Here is a 24,951-nt window from a genome sequence, read left to right as displayed (position 1 = left end):
CTACGCGCGCTCTGATTGGTCGGGGTTTTCTCTTAATATCTCCTTAACGAAGCCCCATCCGACATTTTTCCAAAGGAAATTGTTGTTCAGAATCGTCTCAGCTACCCCCCATTTCCGGCTCCTCCCCGACTTTTGGGACACCCTGTATTTCTCCTCGCGCGATCCGTGCGCGCTTCCTTTCCGGCTCTGAATTCTTTTGAATTCGATGCGTTCATACTCGTCACGTACAAGACAAACGGCACGCGAGTAAAAAAATCCAACCTTCTCCACGAAATCCTTCCCCCGGGTTGAACGAATGGGTCTCTGTATTAAATTGTATCCCGCCTTCTTCCCTTGTTTCCCCTCTTTATTTTTCTCTCCTGTCTCCTCGTTTCTCTCGCTTTATTTCTCGCTCGTCTCGCTTTACGAGCCGTCTCCCTTCCATGAACGTGAGAGGAATAGGGTTGTTGCGATTAAATCTATCCTTTTCGTTCCCTCTTTCTCGGTTCGCGCTCCACGTAGTTTCGCTCCCTATCTGTCTTTGCCCTCGAGTCCCTTTGATTCATCTGCGCATCTCGCATCTGCGTTGGATGCAAGTCCCCGACTTCTCTTTGCCGGTACGGTTAAGGAGGTATCGCCTGGATCTTTGACGGGCAATTTAATGGAGACCCGCGTTTTAAACAGATCGCCTGACCGCGATATCGGACCTCCGATTCGGCGGACGCGATAGTCGCGACACCCGCGACGCGCGATTCGATCTAGTTTTGAATTAGCTCACCGGCGTGTCTGATGACGGAGAAACGGATATTACTATGTTTCGAGGCGTTTCGATCTTTCGAATCGGCTACGTGCATGACTTTACATGGAATATTTTCTTTGTTACCAGTTATTTTTAGGCACGTCGATCATTTTTGTTGGATCGTTGGATTGGATTTCATTTCATTTCATTAAAGTAATGTAAGCACACAGACGCTATACAAACTAGGTTTAAGAGAAAAAGTACAATCACTTAAATGACCTCAACTACTCAGAGACTCTCTAAATATAATTGGAAAGAAACATTTCAAAGAACTTAAGCAGTATGAATATCAATAAAAAAAAATGTATGTTTTTGACCCAGAAAAAAATACCCCCTTAACGAATGAACAGATTTCTTCGTCTCTAATGAATCTCCGCATCGTTTATTAAGAAACAAACTTGTCCTGACGCGCATTTCTCGAAAATTTTCTCCAGATAAGGATTTCGCCTATCCCTGGCTCGAGGTTCAGCTGGACCAGTCGATCCAGCTCGTCTATCTTGGCCAAGGAGGGCGAAAGTGCCTGTTCATCTGCTTCCCTGTCGACCCTCACACCCGCCCCCGCCGTTCGATATCCCCTTTTTTCTGAAGGTGTAGACGAGCTTACAAGACCCTGGCTGTAGAACGCATTTCCTGGCGGACACGCGAGCGCAAAGCTCCTTCCACCCCTTTTTCCACTTCTTACCGGGCGGCTCGAAGGTGCCAGAGATAGGATCCTTCCGCCTCGTCGTGAAAGAAATCCCGCGAGGATTCAGGAACGAAGGACCTAAACTCTGCCACGGATAAATCGGCTCTGCCTTTTCACGAATCTTTCAACCCCTTTCGCCACTCGAATCACTCTCGTGAACCGTGGAATGACGCTACTCGGTGGATTTGTGAATTTCGTTAGACTCGAACGGTGGCAGAGTCAATGTTTGGGGAACTCGATGAACGTGTTTGCGAGTCGTCCGAATTTTCTTACTTGGCGTTTCGTGCCACTGAACTGGCCACCGAGATTATTTATTTTGTGATGAAAGGTGAGAGAAATTAGAGCTGAAGGGGTAGGGAAACGAATGTGTCGTTTGGAGGCGTTCAGCGGTGGTTTCTCGTATGGTTTGTTATCTTTGCACCGTCTTTTTAATTACAATCAAAAATGTGCCATTTTTAACTCCGAGTACTATGAACGAATGTATGCGTTCAAAGAAATCTTTTTGGCACAGCTTGAGACATACTTATTAGTGTTTTTCATAGTTTGTTACATTTATTAACTTTAAACATTTAGATTCAATAATTATCAAGTGAATGTACATTTTCCATTCTAATGTTTGTAATAAAATAATTTTGATAAAGATTTATAATTGGTTTGGTTTTTAGTATTTTTATTACCATTCTATATCATCAATAATAGGCTTGTATTACTATTCTATGTCATCGTTTATAAATTTCTATTATTTTTATTATTATTCTAGATTAACATTTATAGGTTTTTATTGCTTTTGCTAATTTCTCGTGTAGAACCTCTATTCCTTGAGGATTTCGAGATCCATACAACGTTGCGGTGCAACCACGAAACTTAATTGCATACTTGCAAACGTAACTTTGCCGTGTTTGTTTGGAAGATACACTGCGAACTGTATCGTCTGCATGTTCTGGAGGACAATTCTAGAACAGACAGTGAAAGGAAATGTGAGGGAGGATATGCATTATGCATGGAATGGTTGCGATACATGAATTTGTATGTATGTGTATAGCTAATTTCTTGCGATAGTGTCTCACCGAGGAATGGAGACAAAGTAATTTAAACTCTTATTTGTACAAATACCTCTACAGAAGTCTCGTACTAGTCTAGCATTGAAAGAACACGATGGAATTTTATTCTAGTACGTTTGAAGCAATAGCGGATATAATAAAATTTATAGGTTACTTATTTGTACATATGTTGCTTCTTATATTTGTAATATACTTCAACTTGATACATCTTTGGAGTATTGTGTAATCGTTATTAGAGGTCGTTTCAAATATTAACTGTAATTGTCATTTATTATGTGTGTTACAATTCTAAATAGAATAGCGTTTTATACAAAAAATTATTATAGCAACACATTAAACGCAATAGAATGAAAAATATGATAAGTAATACATTAAAATTTTCTTCTTATATTTAAAAAATCAAAGTCATTCTTAAATTATGCCACGAGGCAAAAATAACTTCAAGCAACACGATAAAATTACACACAAAACAGACACGCTTAACAATTTTGTGCAACTAGAATCCATTAAATTATGTAATATTATGTAATATTTTTACCACTATAACACAACCAAGTATAACATAAAATCTCAAGGAACTTCATATTATTAATTCATCCTCGTGTTACACGACTAGACGAATGTTGAAACCAATGTTGAAATGTTTGTTTACTTGAATGCCTAATACAACATGACGAAAACTTGAAAACAATCTATTCTACATTTTCGTTGATAAAGAATTTCTGAAAATACCTCTGGTGTTAAGTCAGTTGCGATATCGTGCTACCTTAAGACACGTTTGTAACAACGAACGTGGACGCTGTAATCAAGGAATACAGTTTTTTATTGCCGCTTAATGTAACAGGAAATATTTCTCTCAAGATTGGGCGAATGCTAATACGCCCACGTTCACATAAATCAAACCGTTGGAGAAATTGCTAGCCACCGTCCAATATATTCGATCCTCCCCTCCCCTCCCCTCCCCCTGCGGGGCCGTTTCATCGACGAAACGATCTCGCAGAGCTTAATCCCAGCCGCGTATCCAGCGGGATGTAGCATCGAAGCGAAGCTTAACAGCCAAACTCGTGGGCGATTGTGGGAGTTCAGAAGGTCATGGCATTCTGCGGGGCTGGGAAGATGAGGGGTTCTGGTTATACGGAGATAGCGGGAGCAAAGGGTGCATTTATATGGGGCTGCTACGACAACCGGCGCTGAGAAGGGTAAAAATAAACAGGCAACGCATTATCGAGTCAATGGAACGACTGGTCCATTATCATTTTTGATAAGCTCTCTCTTCCGCCTTGCGCGGGCGCAAACCTGGCAGATGTTGTTTGCAAAATGGAAACAGTCCGTGGTCTGTGGCTTGAAAATGCGTTGCTAGTATTAGGGTCGCGGGCAAATAACGCTTTCGTGTAAGCCGATTATTTATGAAAGCTTGTCCATTAATGGCTTTTCCCTTTTATTTTTGTTCGAAGAGTGGAGATTACATTCTCCCGCAGTTCGCTAAAGTTTATTTCCTAAAGTGTATATTCATTGATAGTATTTCAATCGTTTGAGTAGATATAGATAGAAACGGAGAAATTTTATTTTATGTTTTCATCGGTTCAATGATTAATAGAATTTTAGATAGGTAGAATTAATGATTTATTCAGAATACTTAATTAACTTTCAGATGTAGAGTATGTTTCAAGAGGGAGGAGGGAGGGGAAGGTTAAACACGGACTAGTACAGATTAAATATTGCGTCTTGGCGTCATTTATGTAACGAATTCTTAAATCTTTTTAAAATAATACATAGCTCAATAATCACTAATGTCACAATTTTCAACGTCAATTACTAAAGAGTGATTAAAGCCGGTTATATGGATGAATTTATTCGTTTCTTTCCCTTTAATTTCAAGAATACGGTAAGTTTAACAGGCGTGCATTGTCTTCAATAATTGTAGTATTATAACAATTCTGTAGGGTGATTCAGCAGAATTGGTAAACTTGGAGGAAATGGGGCAAAAATTTATGCGCAGACAGCCTCGTCTCGGAGATTTCCTATTGCAGTTATGCCCTTATCGTATAATCCGATACAATCGTGGGGTTATTGGCTTCATTTGGGAAGCGGCACGACCAAGAAATTCACCAGTTGCTCCGTCTCCCAGAGGAAGTGCTCGAGTGGTCCCTCGTTAGAAATTCATGCTGCGCGCCTCCCTTTCCTCCTCCTACCTTCGTATCGCTCTCGAAAGCTCTCTTTTCAATGAACCTGTCCACGCCTAGCTGGAAAGCTTTCCGTAAACACGTAAAACGCCTCGGTAGGAAGTTTCACTTTGTTCGCGAGCGCGCCACCAAACAAGATATATGTAGATACATAGTGCTCAAGACTCGATACAGTCTTTCTCAAGCATCTTCGAAAAAAATTCATCTTCCATTCGTCTGGCTCAAGACACCAGAGATGGTTAGAATACTCATCTGGCTAAAATATATCGCATAGGGGAGATGTATTTAAATTTGTTGAGATCCGTATACGTATGTGATATATGTATAGATATATTAATACGTAGATCACCGAGTGTGGCGCTGTATGACACCTCGATATACCTGTCGATCTAGCTCCCGTATTCTTCGTGAGTACGGCGCATCTATCTCTTCTTCCGCTGCATAATAAAGATTATTATCTATTACAACTCTATTTAATTTTTCCCATGAATCTAACAACATTAATGGAGAGACGTAGGTATAAAATTGGAGGGACCAATATTTGGCGCTCGATGAACAAGCATTATTTGGTACACTCTGATTAATCTTTGTTCATAGAATTTTTAATGTTTTTTGCATCACAAATTTTCCACGGAATTTGTTGTTTAAAATTTACATACGAATCTTGCATATTTTATTCGTTGTCAGAATTTTTAATCGATAGTTTCCATCGGATTTTTCACTCGATATTTTCATATCAGAATTCTTCGATTAAAATTTTCATCGGAAGTTTGTATGTAATATTTTCGCCAAATTTTTATCAAAATTCTTCATTTTAAATTTTTATTAAAGTTCTTCGCTTTTTAATTTCTATTAAAATTCTTCAATGTTTCATTTTCACCGGAATTATTAAATTTTCGATATTCGTTAAATTCTTCAATTTGTAAGTTTTATAGAGATTCTTAATTGTAATTATGCATTGAAGTCATCAACTTTTTTCTTCATCTTCAATAGTTGAAACATATCTTACGAGAAATCCGAATTATACTTCGATTCAATTATTATTAGCACACGTAATGAGCAGAAGAAGAAATCAAAAATATCGTGATAGGTGTTATTATTACATTGCGTTGATGAACTATTTTTTCACAATTCAATTGTATTGAAATGATCAATAATTGTACCAATTGTATAAAATTCTTCACACTAAGTAATCCTAGATAAAAATTCTGTTTTATAAATAATGGATTCTCTTGCAATTTTTATCATTTACTCCTTCTCTACATAAAATGCAAACAATATATTCTAAAAATAGGTGATACAAATTCAAATAAAAAATGGATTCGAACAATGCACTCGTTGATACAGATATCACAAAGAGAAACTCTCAGCAGCATCCGAAAAATGTACGCAATTCAGGCTTCAGAAAACAGATTGGCTAGACGTGTGACTATTTCATAGCCTGTTCTGTTTCTGGGAATTACACCCACGACCCTAACTGCTCAACAACCCTGCGAGGGCTCGCCCATAACTGTAAACCACAATTGCTCCCATGGTCGCTTTTCCAAAACGAGCACTTTACCCTTGTAACGTTTAGGTCCGAGCAATTCGTTTCAACCGAGGAGAAACGATACACCTTGTTTCGTTAATGGTACTCGTAATTATTCGATAGTACTATCGAAATGGTTCGACATTTATTTCATCTTTTTCGAGAAATTAATTAATTCTTGGTTAATAATTGTAACAAACTGAAACTAACAAATGAAAAATGAATTCGCTTTTGCCAAGCTTGAAATAGAAAATATAAGACTTATTTGCTTGAAGCAATTTTTCTACGATTAGAACGATTGTTATGCAATGAATTTCGAGATCGTTGTTGAGATTTGGCGTTGGAATTGCCATTTGATATTTATTTCGAGATTCAGAACTCCAGGACGACTACGAACTCCAAAGAAATTAAACCTAAAGAAACATTAGGTATTGTAGATTTGCTGCGTGAAATCTAATGGTGACTGAGAGTCACCTCTCGAGTGCAAAGGGTTAATTTCTAGATCATTACTAAAGTAAAATATTTGTCCTCGGATATAAATTGTAGACGATAAAAGAAAAAAAATTCTCACAGTATCGAATAACGATCATGTCGTCGTGTCTCCTTTCGTTTCCTGTATTTCCCTGGAAGTATGCACGCGACTTCATCCTCTATTACGCGTATCCATTCCCAAGTACGTCCGCATATTGTGCAATTTGATCGAGGCGTCCTTTGATGCTTTGTAGAAAAATCGACGGTCTACGGATGATGGCGAACCGATGCGTATAACATCCGTGTTACGCTTTGATATCGCGCGACGAGATTGCAGATTTCCATGTAAAGTGTCGCTTCAACGTTGAACGGCGAGATTACACGACGAGACGTTAAACGCGTATGCTACTTTGGACTGCAGAATGTTACGAGGAAGTATAATGTATTGTAGATCATGCGTTGCTTCGAGCAACAAAGCAACCGATACCAAACATAGTGTTTTGTAGCAAATTGTTTCCTGAATCGTATATCCTGTTTTCCATACAGGCTGTGCTCATAACAATTACTATGGGGAAGTGACTTTGTTATTTATTAATCTTTGAAGGAGAAATGTGTCGTACAGGAAACATTTAGTGTGTTCGATGGTGATTCATTATTTGTTAGTTTGGGAAGAAATTGTTTATGTAGTTATTCGATGAAATGATTCACTGTTTAATAAGTTTAGTAAAAATATGATTTTATCAATATAGATATAACATAGTCGTAACACTCTTTTACATTCATCTACAATACATCTTTATGTTCTATTTTTAAAGATACAGTAACACGTTTAACAAGTACCTAATTTCAAATATAACATTAAATGATTAATTCTATCAATCCAAAAAGTACGTTAATTTTTCATAAATATTGTATTGATAATGTATTTATATAAATTCATAGCAAATTAAAAAGTTGTCCAATGAAATTATAAAAAGTAAATTCCTTATCCCTTTTAAAATAATAAATAAGTCAATAATTACCAATATTTTTACCACAATTTTCAACGATAATTATAAATATAGAATCAGTGCTATATTTATAAACTTACTTGCTCCTTCACCCTCGATTTTCAAAGATGCGTATGTTTAACAAATATTCATTGGCCCCAAAAAATGTCAAAAACTATCATTAAATTAATCTACTAAAAAGAATATTAATCTTCCATTAGAGCTGGTTTCGAGCAACAATAAGAAAGTTAGTGCTCGAGCAGCTTACATTGAATTCAGACGATTTGAAGTATCAAAACCGTTAAGCGGCTGTTTGATATAAGCTATCGTTGTAAGCAAGGAGAAAACTAGATCACATTCGCGAGATACTTCCCGACCAGCATCGAACGAGGAAGAGTAATGCGGAGGAAAAGAGAGTGGTTACGTGCTCCATTATCGTCGGCAGACTTCCGGGACGCGAATCGATTCTAGCGTCACTGACAGATCGATTATCGTCGGTGGATCATACGTGTGCAGCTTACGGATGTAATCAGATCGAATCGAGGCGAGTTGATCGTGTGGATCGAATCAGGTAGCGTTGGTCGGAAAGACACGTTCCCAAAGGTCGAGTCGAGTCGAAAGATTGAAACTCGAACGGCGAGCAAACCCTATTGCTCTCGAGCAATAGACCGAGACCAGGTGTCTGATAAAGTGGCACATGCTAGGAATGATTTCATCGAAGAACTTTAGATTTTCAAAGAGTGTCATAAGCAAATTGTAAATTCAATTGATATAGAAAAGAAATTAGTAACAATTCTACGCGAGGACACTGTAACGTTCTCTTTCCTTTCGATTTTTCAGACCATATTTCCGTCATAAAGTTACCTCACTAGTTTTTGGATCTGCTGGCTTGAAGTGATCTTTGTTTCAGAATTTTAGGGTTCAAAATCTAGCAGTATTCTCATTTTTTTAAGTAGAATTGATTTCACGTGAATTCAAACATTAATCATCGATCTTGGACAAATGACATTTATTCCATTGATTGTAGGCTAGTTTTCAATATAATACATATATTTAACATAAATATTTGTTGATCTAAGATTATTGAAATAAAGTGCTTCACGATTTCCTCTGAGCTCGACAAATATTATTAACGAATGAAGGAAAATGAAGGAAACAGAAATATTCTTGAAACTCATTTTTATTAAATTCTTCAAACGTAAGAGTTAATGTATCTTCACCGTTAACAATAAATATACGAACATTAAGTCTTAAATAAAATTCGGAACGAATTAAGACGTTGGTTGAATAAACCATACCATTCTTCAGTCACCAAAGAAAATTTCTTTTACGTTTCTTAATGATACCAAAATGAAAAATAAATGAAAATTAGAAGATCTTGGCACCCCTTTTGTGCGAAGGCTCGATGTTGTGGCTTCATTAGTGTCATAGTAGATTCGCCCCTGATTACGACGAAGGCGTGGAACGCATCGAAATCGCTTAAATTACAACACACGGTCGTAGTGGTAATAATGATGATCGTAATATCGCGAGCTCTTCGAGGAGCACTCGATTAATTTCGCCGTGGACTCGGGACATTAATTATCCTCGTCAGCGGCCGATTAATTATGCTTGGTTCACCCCTCTCCCCCTCCTCCCGGCCCCCGCGCGAAACCACGTGTACGTACGCGTTATAACGAGCAGCGGAACGGCTTTTGTTACCAGTCACGCTCGTTTGATAGGAAAACTCATCTGATGCGGAGGACCATGGGGAAATTGTGGTTTTAGCGTACCTTAACCGAGAGGTCTTGAAAGACATTTTGAAAAAAAGAAATACACACTTTACGGTTAATAATTGTCTACCTATAGATTCGGCGTTGACATTAAGTAAGAATAGTAACATTTCTTACTTTAGTCGATTAACGAGGTGGTTTAGTTATAGATTTTAAGGAAACATAATGAATTTAACCTCTTAAGGGATGAATTTTAAATGAATTCTTTTTACTGTTTTCAAATAAACACAAACCGAAAGCAGTTAGTATTTGTAGAAGTATTTTAACGTACTTTTATGACGTCTCACTTTAATGTAGCGTATTTTACAATTCCGAAAGGTACCGTGACCGTAAGTAACGGTCATTTTAGTTTATCGTTAGCATAGAATATCATCTAATCCAAAGGGATCTTTAGATCTTTTTGGAACTCTATACTATACTACAAAAGTAAACTATTAGTAATCAATTTGTATCTTTCCTTGGACGCAGCTGTTCGCCGGGACCGCCTGTATGTTCAAGTCTCACAACAAGGTTTGTGCTCTTTCTGTCTTCAAGTGTTGTGTATGTCTGTCTAACATGCTGTCGTCTCCTCGTTTTGTTCCTTCCTATTAGCCATGTATTTTTATCCGTATCGTGCACATTTTTCTATCGTGATTATTTTCAAAGTTTATACGAAAGAAGTGGAAAATAACTTTAACGTAATATGTCTGCTGCAAACGCATTGCTTGTCAATTAAAATGTCAAATGGGTTTCTTGACTAGTAAATTGTACGTTCTCAGTATTTCTCAGTAGGATTATAATAATTTCCAAATGTCAAATTCAATTAAAAGAATTTTAATTTCGTCGAGGCTTGTATATATTTACTTTTTTCTTTTTTAAATTTAACATTTAACTTTCAAATTTAGTTTTTTTTTAGTTCTTCAACGAGAAACACTGTCACACATTTATATGGGTAACACGGCGATCAACGCGTTGACCTTCCTACATGGAAGCAACGCGTTGGATTTCCTTTCCTCATAGATATTTTTATTTATTTTTTAACTATTTTTTTTTTATTTATTTATTTTTCACCTTAAGAAAAAAAATTCATACAGTGTATTTGCTTGGATATTAGCAAATTCACGGTTGAAAGAGTCGCGACTAATAGTTTCCTTGGCTCGTCGAGCCGCGAAAGAGGAAGGACGAATTCGCTGGGATTGAATTAGCGAGGAGGATGTCTTCGTCTGAGTCGACCCTCCTCTATCGACTACCAACCCAGACGGTTAGACAACGCTTGTCCCTCTGGCCCCCTCGCGTTTTCCTCCTAATAAAATTTCATTCGCAGTCTTTACCGTATTGTTCGTCCTGGCTCTCCAGGAACGTCCTCGCATCCTGCTTCGCAAGCCTGCACCATTCGTTTGGCGTATTGTTTGGTTTCCACGCACGTAGTTTGTTCGCTCGTTCAGCTGCTCATCACGCTTTGTGTCTGTTAGTCCACCGGTATTTCCTAGTGTTTGCAAAATGCTCTGTTTAGAAAACTCGCCTCTGTTTCTTGTACTTCCAATTTCGTCATTTAACTCCAGATTTTCGGTCAGCATATCTCAACTTTTTCGCTCTAAACGTTTACTTTGTCAAATCCGTTTTCTAAATTGCCTCTTTTTAATTTTTGAAATTAAAATTTTGCTTACAATTGTATAATAATACGCGAGACGACGTAGATTAAACATTTGGTTAGTGTAAACCTAAATAAAGAAGTTTGAAGGGAACAAAAGTAAAATAATATTTATTACTTATAATCCAAACATACAAAAATGAGATTCACGGAGATAAAATATTTTCTGTAATTTCAACGTAACGTACAAATCGCGAGCTGTATGAAATTTAACATTTTAATGAGAATCTTGAGGCTGGCGAGGTGTGCAGAGTTTAATAATATTTGGTTCTAGCTTTCGAGTGATATAATTTTAAGTAATTTTATTTTCAAGTTTTCGAGCGATTTTTTCGTTAGGTAGTATTTCAAAAACAACATTGAAACTCCTTCTAATTAAATATGGAGTTGGACACGCTATAATTAAAATTTGAATCTACATCCACAGCAGTTGGTGTACGTATTAAAAATAATATATTTTTGATATCGCCAACTTCAAGGTGCCAAAGCCCACAAGGGAGACTCATTTTCTAGATAAAAGGATTACTTTTTTACATGGAAGAAGAACTTGGTAAAGTGACTCCAAATATGGTAAAGATAACTAGTAGATTCGGTTTCTCAGTTAAAACAAAATTTACAAGATAAGATCAAGTGTTTACATTTGTGCGGAATGTTGAAGCAGAAAATTTATTTGATACCAATCATATTTTTCTTAGTTTATCAATGCTCTACACGCTTTCAAAGTTTTTACACTTAAATTAGGGCCACCCTGTATAGATTGTTATTACATCAGTTATATTTGTATTTTATGAATAAAAATTTAATGGGAAACGAATCATGCCAGAAGTGCTTCGATCTTTATAGCACACATTTACAAGTAATTAAATAAATAGCATTCCAACGTATAGAGACTTATAAAACTGCAAAAAAGGAATTTAAGAATCGCGATCGTAGAAGCAACCCCGGCACGAATAGACATCCCGAGCAGACACGCGGCAATTATTTAACAAACTTCTAAGAAAAATCACCAGACCGTAATTACGCAGTAATTGGAAAACGTTGATCGCCGATTCGAGCGAGATAGTGAAACTGCGCGTGCCTAGGTAGGTAGATCCAGGTATTCCTAGGATTAAATCGTAGTTCAGCAATTACCGGCGACGATTTCGTCGACAATGAAGGACGATTTCACGTTGAGATTTTCGTCGAGTTCGGCGAAACTGCGAGGAACCGACGTCGACCAGAGACGGAATGGGAGGGATACACGTTGCGCGCGCGAAACGGAATTAGTGTCGGGCGTAATTGCGTTAATGGAACACCCCGTAGGCAAACGGGGTCACGTATTCTCGGCGGGAATCGTACGAGAAGAATGCAAATACTAATTGGCTGGAGTCATGGATTGTTGCATTGGCCGATGTCCGCGGCCAATACGGGATCATGTAATTGGACGCATTCGTTCGCGGCAGTTTGATAATTGCAGTTAACGCGGTAACTGCAACTGCAGTCGCCGCTCGTTCGACCGCGATTGATCACAATCATCGAGGGTTTTTACTTTGCTGAATTGAACAGAATATACAATAATCAAAAATAAGAGAGGCACAGGAAATTTGAAGGTTTCATTTGATTTCTTTTTATTTTTTTTTTTTTTTTTGTATTATCATTATTATTATCACGTTGACTGGCAGACTAAAACTTATACAAATTTCTACTATAAAAAAAAACTATGAAAATTATTAAGAATAAGGCGAAGACAGGAAAAGAAACTTAGTAATAAATATATCTAAATGAATTCTATAATTGCCAGTAATTGACAGAGAAGATTGTGTCACTGTACTTTCCAGCGCATCATATCCAATATTATTTAACCGGCTTAGAAAAGAACAAAAATGATCAAAAGTAAGATGAGCACATTAAAAGAAGCTTGAATAAAAATATGAAAATATAATAAAAAAAAGAATATGAAAAAGAGGAATAAAAATATAAAATTCATTGAAAAATAAAACAAAATAACAGTAGGAGAAACAAAACATATGCTTGAATAAAAAATTTAGTAACGTTCCTAATCCAAGCATATTTTGTGCGTACGTAAACTCAACGATACTTTCGAATGGAACGTTTCTATAAAAGCATCGAATGTGTATCGATTCTGTTTGATACTATACTCGATGTCCGATTACAATTTATAGCCGGGTATCGTTAGTACAAATATCGATTCGTTATCATTTCCATCGGTAATTAAGCGTCATTTACTTCTGCGAAATTCGCCGTTTCCAGCATGGTCGTTTGAATAGTGCAACAGATGGACAGGGAAAACGAGATACACTCCTCGTTCATGGATTTTTCATTTATATTCCGATTCGACGATAATTGGATTTGAATAATTTGACGATTGAATGGAACTGTCCGAATTAACGGCAATGAAATCGTTCGACGGTTGCATTTCACCATTTTTTTTCTTCTCTTTTTTTTTCTAGGGAATTGGAAGTGTACCGTGTCGAAATTTAGTGGGAATTACGTGTAAACGCTAGACATTCATATGGAATTTTTGACCTTGATTGCAATTCGTCAAAAATAGCACAGGGGTATCCTAGAAAATATTACATTATAGCATTATTAAATAAAATAATACATTAAGTATCGAATAACCAGTTCAACGCTAATTAAGAAAATATATATTGCAATTTGTGTGCTTTTTCATCATTAATTTCATCCATTTTTACGACGAATTCCAACAAAGTCTGTGTGTGTTGCTTTTGCGCCATTATTGATACGAACCCCACAATTCTATGTATAATTAAAACTATAATTAACACATTGTGTAGTACAAACTCCATACCTCGTTTCATTCGACTATTGCCTCGTTCGAGCGATAATCCACTTTTTAAGCAACAAAGATGATTCAACGAAGATGACGACGTCAAACGTGGTTGAACGAAGTTTTTGCATCCGGAGAACCAGCATGGTACTGCAGATGGATACAACAATTGCTTTCGGAACGGTACCAGAAGACCACAGCTTATCACGCTTGAAATTATTTTCCGTTGCAGTAGCGACTTAATAAATCGGAGTTCTGAAAGCGCAATATTTTCTGGAGTCAGAGATGGCTAGAATTATCTTCGAATCATAAATTTTAAACAAAAACTTGTAGCGATTTGCTCCCAGCATTTCATTCCATTAGCACATCATTCTATTAGTTAGTCGCTCGAGTGAACTTTCATGTGTTCAACCATGAAACACGAATTGATGGTACCACCAGAACAAAACATACAAAATATAATTCATAGATTATGCAAAAAAAAAGGAATAAAATTTGAAATATTAGATAATATAATGGATAGCTGGGCATGAGATATAAATAATAGTGACACTATATAACTGAATATAACTAAATCATTCTAATGAACTCTGGTAAACATGAATTAATAATGTTGCCAATGAGCACTCCTCGCGAATACTACAGAAGTGGTAAAATAAATTTGGAGATACACTTGAAGAAAATTAACAGTTTCTTTATTTTAAAAGAGGTATCTGCAGTAAGGTGTTATACTTTTGAGAATCTCCATTCCTTCGGATTTCATGAAGCCCCGTGGCGATGGTGCACACCGCGTTCAACGAGTTCTAATTAGTGACGTCAGCGTGTCGTCGAGTCAATTTACGGTATTTTAAGATAAACCGGCAGGCACCGTCCAGTCGTTGTCCAGTTTCGTCCGTGGCCAGAGATGGGCAAAATTGTTATCTTGACAAAAATCCCAAATAATAAGTAAAAGATAAACAATTCGTCGCTCTTGAAATAAGAATCAAAATTTGAATTATGACACAAAACGTTTCCCAGTGATTTTTGTGAATTTCGTTTTCCATCTTATCGGCATAGAAACGAAAATATATGTTTTTTAAGTGGAAGGGATTTGAATTCTTGAAATAAAAATGAAGATTTTATTTATAGAATGAAATATTTCACAGTGAATTCGATGAATTTCATTTTCACCTCGCGACTTTATGGGTGTAGAAATGAACATTTAAATGTGTGTGTGTTTTAAGTGGAAAGTCTTGTTCGATAAATTTGCTTTCGTTGAAAAAAACAAAACCTTTAAGAAAAATTTAATTTTCGAAATGAAAGTTAAAATTTGAATCATTGAATTAAATATTTTACAGTGAATTTTGTCGATTTTTATTAACACCTCGTGATTTTAGAGGCGAAGAAAAAACATTTAAACGTGCCTTTTTTCTTTGAATGATTTAAAAATGATTTACAATTTGAATGGTTAAGTGAGCAATTAAAGATGAACAAACCAAAATATAAATGAGTCCCAAGTGAAAGGTCTATAAATTCAATATATCTTCGTCTTCCCTAATAAAAAAGGTAGATTTTTAAATTATAGTTTTAACTCGAAGAATGTAATATTTCGCAGTGGAAATGGTGAATTTTATATGATTTTTGTGAACAAACAAATGTGTTCTTCAAAGTGGAAGGTCTTTAAATGAAATCGTCTTCTTTATTAAACATTCAACCTTTAAAATTGAAATAAAGATTTTAATTCTAGAATGAAATATATTACACAGTCAATTTGATGAATTTCATTTTCTTTTTAGGACCATTAAGTGATCAAACAAACATTACAGTATGTCGTTTTAATTAAAGGTCTTTAAATTCAATAAATCTTAAATAAATATTGTTAATAAATTATTATACATTGCCTCCTTTCACCTAATGACGAAACAAAGTTTTACCCATCTCTGTTCGTGATTGTGTCCGTGGCCTTTCTGGATTCCAGTTTTCTCGATTAGTATCGCGTCGATCCTAAGAACCGGTCTCGCGATTCGATGGTATCGAATGACTCTGACGCGATTAATTAGGCTCGCTCGTCTCGTCATCCTGCCTCGCTGAGATGGATGTAATTCGGGGTTACGTGAGTGTCGTAACGGAACCAGCTTTATGCGTGGTCTTTCCCATTTGATGAGAAATTATGTTTTCTCGGTGACTAACAAACGCGAGCATGCTTTTCGAACACGTTCCGTGTTCTTCTAACGTTTCTATTTCGGTCACGAACGTGCTGAACGTTCCGTCTTTGATACGTGTTGCATTTTCGGAATGTGTCGCACATCTGTACGTGTGTCGATAAACCTGTGCTGCGTGCAGACAATCGATAGTTGCACATCATTGCAGCAGATTAGACGACCTAATGCGTGGACTGTTAATATGTAGTTGATAGTCTAAGAGAAAATTGTAATAATCTGATGAAAATAGTTTAATTTTTAATTGTGATTATTATTTGACTCTGAATTAATTCTCATTTTGTTCACTGCGGGATTTATTATCCTAACATGATTAAATTGTAATAGATAAATTCTATTGAGAATCAGCTATGCGATAAAATGCAATACTATCATAGGTTACCGAATGTTCTTGCTGGATAATTGTAATCATACCTTGAGATATAAGAAAAAAAAACCTCACTGTACATTGTTTTGGTGGGATTTTTATATAAAGTTGAAGTTGCTGTAGAAATTCAATTGTACTTCTTTTTTGATATTATTAATTTGTTTATATTCGAGAGTTCATTGTACTTTATCGTTTATGATAACTCAGAAAGCTTTTTATTTTCATGGTTTTACTTAGCACAATATGTGTAGTTTAGTTAGGTTATTAAGTTTGTTTGGTAATTAAAATTCGTTTATGTTTATTCTTGTAGAATTTGAAAATGGAAACAGGAAGAAAAATAACTTATTTCGTTATTGTATGAATAAATTAGCATCTATCCAACTATTTTCACTTGCATCAACTTTATAATTTTAAAAATAAATTAATATCTTTCCAATTTCTCCAACTTAGCATTTCAAAAAAAAAAACCAATCATTCATATTTACGGTGAATTCTTCTTTTTTAAACACGTAACCAGTTAATTCAGTCACACGCGGGATAGCCTTGAACCGTCATTCTCATTATCCCAACGTTAAATTACCTCTCTCACGTTTCCACTCCCTTCCGTTCTTCTTTTACACATCCAAAACCTTCCAATTAAAACGACACGTTTAATTACATTCCAGACTCATCTGTATTCATCAAAGAATGCGCTTGTAATTCATTGTACGAAGTTGCGCGCGCTACAATCTGTCGTTCTTCCCTTCTGGCAACCTTTCACTCTCGTCTTCTGCGTGCGTGCGCGAATAATTCCAGTGATTCATTTCACTGCGATCCGATAAATCGGATTACTCGTTACTCCTGGCCGTGAGTTCATGGTCGACAGTTTAAATTCCGTTTTAACGCGAATTTCTTAGTATTCAAAGTTCGATACCTGTGTGATCTACTTGCTGACCCGAAGCATACACCTGCGCTTGTTTTTTTCTATGAAAATCTGTATGTTCTTGTTACGTAAATTGATAGTTTTCGTTATTTTCAATGGTAAATCATTGGATATATAAAATGAGCATGATGCGAATGAGCACTGGAAAATAAATCACTGATGTTTTGTTTGGCAGCTTTCTAATCGCAGCGTACATTTACAATTAAACATAAAAAATAAAGTAAACGAAGTAAAATGAAATATTTAAGTAAATATTTAATTTATTAGGAGGTTGGGTGGAGGGTAGAAAAATCAGTTTTTAAGAAACGGCTACTATAGGACATAAAGACTTGCAGAGAATGTGACTGGTATCATATAGATTGGATGCATAGTTTTCTAATTCTAGAGATTTCTTCCTGAGATGCAACATTATTGAAATGTGTATCTTTGAAAAATGCAAAAAAAGAGTCGTTTTGTAAATAAATCGTAGTGTTGTTACCTCTTAAACCTTCATACTGAGACGTTTGAACAGCTACTAATGTAAAATAATTTCCAAACCCATAGAGTATAAAATATCTCCAAAAGTACTCTAATAATTATCGCCCCTTGTGAAAGTAAAATAATTTCCAAATCCATGAAACACCAAATATCTCCCAAAATGCTCCTATAATTATATCCTCATACTTTTCCACACAAACTATCAAGAAGAGACCAATGCATTTGATTTTAACCCTTTGCAGTCGAGAGGTGACTCTCAGCCACCATTAGATTTCACGCAGCAATTCTACAATACCTAATGTTTGCTTAGGTTTAATTTCTTTCGAGCTCGAAGTGTCAATAAAACAATTGTCGGCGAGGTAAAGGTGACCTTATTCTCAAATCTAGATAGCTTAGAATTCATGGCAATAAAATACTAAGAAGCATCTCGAGTTGCAGGTAGATACCAGAAAAAAAGGCCTCGAGTGCAAAGGGTTAAATAATCCAGGATTCTAACCAAGAAAACAGGTGCAAGTGTATTCTGGCCAAAAACAAAAATTTTGTCCATCGAAAGCTACTTTCCATCGCAGAATACACCCTCCTTCACCTTTCTACGATAAAATTACCCTGTTGCGCAATTATAACAAATAATCAAGTGGTACTTTGTTTGCAGTTGGGGGATGCGATGTTCGTCGAGCTGCCACGTGTTCGATTGGACGGCGGTGCACGCGCTTTTCGGCAGCATTGGGGTTACGAATCGCGGCCCCTGGCACCACCGCCGCCTCTGATCGAGGAAGACGAGGCCGCAGTTGAACCAGAAACGGTCAGCCTCAGGGAAGCCAACACCGCGTCTCCGATAGGTGAGTACCCGCGCAATTCACGACCGATTAATCTTGTTTAAAGAGCGACAAGCGCGGTGAATGGTTTCACCGACGTTGCGGACGCTTATAAGGATCGTCTCGCTGGGAAATGCGACGAACAGGTTGGCTATCTCCGATCTGTGGAATCGGCCGATTCGAGTAGGTTCGCGGAATGGAGAACATTCACTGTCCGGCACAATTAGCGGACCGTCCGTTGCGATGACTTTAATAGATCCGCGTGGCGAACGCGGCTAACAAGTACTAGGAACAAGTTTGGTGTTTTCTATTTTAGATGGTAGACGTGTTACTTGGAAAGATGCCTCTGAGTGCGCCTCGATTCAGTTTTTAGTTAAATTTTTAATGGTCAACGTGTCAAAGAAAAGATACATCGAAGTAGATCGCCGTGAACCCTTCGTCAATTAGTTTTTAATAATTAATGAATTAAAACTAGTGAGTATTCAGAACGTATTGATGAAAATTGTTGACTATACTTTAAATTTTAATTACAATTTCTACTAGCCTTCATTTTTTCAATCACGAAGTTGTTTTTAAATAAGCATAGCGACTATTACGAAAATTAATCTAACCACATAGCTATTAGCCTAAGAGCTGGCTACGAAAATCACGAATGATAGGGTGCAGTGAAAATTTGTATCTAAAAACACTCCTTACTAGATGACAAAGCCCATAGCGCTGCAGCCAGAAGGCGCTCCCGGGGCTTTTTTTTTTTTAATCTTTTCAGGACTGCACTCAAAGATTTCATTTTGATTAAAAATGAACGTGTTTGACCGCCCGCCTACGCTTTCAGCCCTGGGAGCGCCTTCTGGCTGCAGCGCTATGGGCTTTGTCATCTAGTAAGGAGTGTTTTGAGATACAAATTTTCACTGCACCTTATCATTCGTGATTTTCGTAGCCAGCTCTCCGTCTATATTGCCAAAGATGGGCAAAACCCTAGGGTTCGAATAAATCTGAGGTTTGTCGATATGTTTGTCTCGTTTCCTTTTTTGAACATTTTCCAAAGAAGGAAACGAGACAAACACATCGGCAAACTTCAGATTTATTCGAAGCCTAGGGTTTTCCCCATCTCTGGCTGTTGTTGAATAAACAAATAACTAGCATTTTATTCAACTTATTCTAAAGCTTTTCGAACAGAATGAGCCCAATATTTCCCTCGACATAATATCCCGATGCTATTTCTTGGACCACCAACACGATCCCTGCAAACTTAATGGTTCCTGTTGGTAACGGAGGCGCACGCCAGAAATGTGTTCACATTCCACGATGCATAATGAGAACACGGAAATAGCCGATTTGTCGGAGCGCAAATCGCGCGCATCTCCTACTTTATCTCGCGGCTAATGCCCAGAGAATCGGACCACCCGGTATTAATTGCGCTTTGTTTGAATTGTCGTTGAAACAGTCGCCGCTGGCAAATACCGCCGGCTATGTTCGTAACGAGCAGACATTGTTTGAGAGGTGCAATTCCCCGAGGGCACGTGGGTCCCTTGTTTAAAGAGCGTCGAACAGCAGGTGGCAAAGAAATCATTTCCATCCGCGCCGGAGTTCCTGTTAAATTCTTAATAAGCGGTAATTAGTGCTGTATGGCGCCAGAATCGAGCAGATTGAAGAACAAATTTTTGGCGACGCTTTATGAGAGTTTCGCTAAACCGATTTGTAAACGCGCGTGCCAGGTGGTTTGATTCTGTGATAAGGGTTTCGGTCTTGGAATATCTTGGTTGCGAAGAGTATCGATCGATGGTAACTGCTCCGGTGGTAATAAAGGTTCTCGACGAAGCTACTTTGAGTATTTCAATTATAGGGATTATTTTATGGCTGTGCGTTCTATTTACAATGATTTAAATGTGACGTGTATTCAGACAGGAATGCGAAATCGAAATCAAGATGATTTTTGATGATAAGTACTATTTACTTGAGATGGAAATTTCTTGATGCTCTGCACTAACGGTAACTGGTAAGTTGATTATGCCTACATTATCAACGCATGTGCAGTCTGCAATGCAGAAATCTGCTAAACCGATGGTTGATACGATAGGTCTTCGCTCCAGTTGGTGATGTAGTTCGAACACAGGTTGCAGAACAACTATTATATCGACTACCAATACAATAGTTTTAGTTGTTTAACACTAAACCCACCGCGACCGTTTTCAAACGTCTGTGTACAGTTCTTATATACAATAAATAATTTACAATTGTTTCATGTATTCTTGAATTTAGTGTGAAGTATTTTTGTATTCAATTGGAAAAAGTACGCTGCACTTTGTTTTAGGGAACCAAAAATTGTTGAGTTTTTTTTTGCAAAATATTTTTCCCTCTTTTAATGTGTTCAGCTTGTGGGAGCTTCGTACCCGTGTTATTGCTAAAATTCACCTAAGCCACCAAGGACAATTCACCTTAGTTACCAACGAATTGAGAATCCTTTCTCAACGATTGGAATCGTCGTTTACCGTGAAAGTTTCTCACCTTCTCAATGGCGAATCCCAGGATCGCAGAATGATTAGCGAAACCGACGAATTGCGCGTGAATTCGCTCGAAACACTTGGTCGATTCCATTGCCACACCATGAGAAAGAGGAAGAAGGTTTCAATCAACAGCGAATCCTCGAGGTTCCTGTTCGCCAGCTCGAGGGTCGCTTTGTCGCCTCGAGAAACGGTCTCCACTAAGCGCAAAGATCAATTCCCATGATCGTACGAGTGGCAATATCGCTCGAATTCTTTCCAATTTTCTTCAGGTTTCAGACAATCTTCTTTGTCCCCAATTTCCGTTGAACATGCTGCTACCATACCCGTTATTGCGCGTCTGCAAGGATGCATTTACATGTCGAGCACGGCGTAGTTCCAACGCCGCCATAGAGATATGTGGGATGTATGTTTCCTGATAACACAAAATTTCATTTCTTATTCTATTATCTACAGTTTTATCTTATGGAGCTATATTTATTATTTACAATTTCACTTCATGTAATTGTTTTTATTATAGCCAATATTATCCGATACATTTATTTTTATAATTTATGGTTTTGTTATATTGAATTTTATTACTTATAGTTTTATTCGGTACAATTATTTTGATTATTTTCAATTTTACTGGGTAAAATTATTTTTCTCCTTAACAATTATATTCTGCACAGTTATTTTTAGTTTTTATAATTTTATAATTTTATTATTTGCAGTTATACAATATAGACGTTTATCCTCACACTTTATAATTTTATATTTATTGTTTAAAATTTCATGGGGTATAATCATTTCTGTTATTTACAATTTGATGGTATAGAATTGTTTTTATTCTGAACAACTTAATCATATATAAATACTTTTATCAACGACAGTTTTATTATACACAATTAGTTCTACTTAGAATCTAGAATATCCTTACGTGCAATTTCATTAAAGATATCTATTTATAATTTCAACGAAATCTCTTATTATTGTATCTAAAACAACCATACTAACTTATATGTAATAATTACTAGCAACCTGTGATGTGTGCTATTAAATCATCCACATCGTAAAACGTGTACAAAGAATTTATTTGACTATTAATCTCGATGATTCACGATTCAGTAAGTAGCTTGAACCGAACAGGGCGAAAGCATCCACAAGGGTAGAAAGTTTCTTCGTCGTCGAGGTGTTTTTCTTTTCGTCTCCAGCCGTGCAACCTGGCGTGATTATAATTATTATTGAAATTGCACGCGGCCCGTAATAACACGCGTGTAACGGACGTGTTTCCGAGTGACGGCAATCACGCGACGCAACGGGGATTATTAATTTAAACGTAATACCACGTGGAGATTGCGAACCGGATACACGTGTGAGTGCGGCGTTTCTGTACAACTTTGGTGATCGACCAGAAGGCACACACGCATTCGATGATAGTCATTTAAATTTGAAAAAGCTTGGTCGAAGTCTCGTTGCGTGCAACACCGTTGGGTAGATGTTTGTTTACTGGTAAAAATCGCATTTTGTTCCTTTTTCGAGTTTATTTATGGTCAAGAAACAACTAATATTTCTAAACAATTCCGAAATATATTCAAAAAAAAGTCCAGAGATAGGACAGTCAAAGACTAAATTCTCTCTTTCTTTCTCTCTCTCTCTCTCTCTCTCTCTCTCTCTCTCTCTCTCTCTCTCTCTCTCTTGTTTTTTTTTTTTAACTTTGTTTAAGGTCACATCAACTACATGGTTATTAGTAACCACGTTAATATCTACAATTCAATTACGTTAATACATCTATTAGTTTGAGAAATTCGTTTCTATTGTTGAGAAATGTCTGCATATTATTAAAAAGTTTGAACTCTACGTTCGCCAATTTCTGCAATAACACTCGAATTGGGAGATGTTTTGAATGCTCCTAGGGATAATCTGAGTGAAGTTGTTTGTATTAGATCTAAGATTTTTAGTAATCTTTTAAGTGCTGAACCATATATTGGAGCACCATAATCAAGTACGGGTCTTACGATTGCTTTATATGTTCTTAATATCATTTCAGAATTTGCTCCTCATGACTTTGATGCTAGTGTCTTTTGTATCGAAGATTAATCCTAGTATTTTCTGTTGTAATTCCATATTTATTTGTCGATTGTTTAAATAAAGTGAAGGTTTGATTCCCGGGTATGATGATCTATTTATGATCATATATGAGGTTTTTTTCTCTGAAAATTTAAACCCAGAAGTTAAAGACCATTTGTATAGATTATCTAATGCTTGTTGTGCTAGTTTCTCAGTTGGCTTTATGTTTTTGCCTGTGAACAACTAAATTCTCTTACCGATTAAATATTCAGATTCAACACTTCATAAGAGACGCACAAGAAAACGCACTATCTATGCTTACAAATGTTTTGTTGGAATATTTTGATTCGGTCAGAGAGAGATTCGCCCCGAGTGCTTACACTAAAAAAAGTTGAGAATCGCTGGGAAAATATTCCTGATGCGATCATCGGTGAAGCATTGTCTGAAGCACCGGACATGCCCTCACCGGAAGAACCATCCTAGCCTATACGGTTAGGCTGCCTGTCACCATGTTGATTCGAGGCGCGTCCGTGATGTACGCGTAAATGCACGCGCCTTTTCCACCCACGTGAATGCATCGTCGGGCTCCGCGAGCCCATCTTCGCGATTGATGACACGAACGTTGTTCTTGGGTTGCGTAACTCCCGTCCTCGAGTTCTCCTCTGTTCTTTTGTAATTGAACCTCACAGAATACTTATCACGGGAAATCAAAGAACGACCATGAATGGCTCGACACGACAGAAGGATCGTCTGAGCAAGGAGAAGTCTCAAGGAAATCCATTTACAGTTCTTATCTTTTAAATACAAATACACTCTTCCAAATAAGTACAAAAAAAAGAAACATCCTTAAAGAAATTTTCAACTTCTACAATAGGAATTCAACAATTCAAAAATTTACAGACTTCGCGAACACGCAAGAGTTGGAGAGATTCAAAATCTAACTAACTAAACTAACTGATCGCGAACCGCTACCTGCTGTACCATACTTAATGATTTTCCGCGGACAGGACATTTTTTTTCTCAGAAAACCCCTTCATTGCTTCGTGACGCACTAAGACCCAATTATAACGGAACATTTTTTTGTTACTACAGTAAAATCTTATACGCACAAATTTCTGTAACGATCAATGCACAGAAACCATCCCCACTGCGGACCACTAATACCAGCTCTTCGAATATCATGTTCTTATCATACCAGAAGTAAAATTCGAGCCAAATTCGATTCGTGCCACCTCCTCGTTCATCATGATCTCCTCACACAAAAGGTAAGTTTCAAGCAACAAATAAAAATTATGATACCAACTCGCACACGACGTTCTCCTGACACAAGAGGTAAGTATCGCGAAGAAAATAAAAATTATGATACCAACTCGCCCATTTCGTTCTCCTGACACAAAAGGTAAGTATCGCGGAGAAAATAGAAATTATGATACCAACTCGCCCATTACGTTCTCCTGACACAAGAGGTAAGTATAGAGAAGAAAATAGAAATTATGATACCTACTCGCTCATTACGTCCTCCTAATACAAGAGGTAAGTATCGATATTTAATTAAAAGTTATGCCATTTCTTTGTGTATCATGTTCTCCTGATACTCAAATGTAAAATTTCCTCAGAATTTCGATAAATACTATGTATTCCTCATGCCACCTCTTTGCACAGGAGCACATGAACGAAACGTACAGAAAATTAGCCCCTTGAACTAGGCAACCTGTCCTGACAGGCCTGTCGGATCGG

At 37.0% G+C, this 24,951-nt stretch overlaps 1 protein-coding gene across 6 annotated transcripts in view; it reads left to right on the top strand.

Moving 5' to 3' along the window:
* Nucleotides 1-24,951, top strand: part of LOC128891846 (disabled homolog 2-interacting protein) — a 412,576-nt gene that overhangs the window by 193,448 nt on the left and 194,177 nt on the right. For 4 of the 6 annotated variants that reach the window (XM_054151724.1, XM_054151720.1, XM_054151716.1 and 1 more), the window contains 2 exons: nt 9,936-9,977; nt 18,502-18,688. In XM_054151724.1, coding sequence (XP_054007699.1) covers nt 9,936-9,977; nt 18,502-18,688 — 229 coding nt within the window. The remainder of the gene's footprint in view (nt 1-9,935; nt 9,978-18,501; nt 18,689-24,951) is intronic. The other 2 variants (XM_054151725.1, XM_054151719.1) reach the window with 1 other exon arrangement.

This window comes from Hylaeus anthracinus, unplaced genomic scaffold (assembly GCF_026225885.1).
Source record: "Hylaeus anthracinus isolate JK02 unplaced genomic scaffold, UHH_iyHylAnth1.0_haploid 12002, whole genome shotgun sequence".
Lineage (NCBI taxonomy): Eukaryota > Metazoa > Arthropoda > Insecta > Hymenoptera > Colletidae > Hylaeus > Hylaeus anthracinus.
The sequence above is the reverse complement of the archived record's forward strand: the minus strand, read 5'-3'. Positions and strand labels throughout refer to the sequence as shown.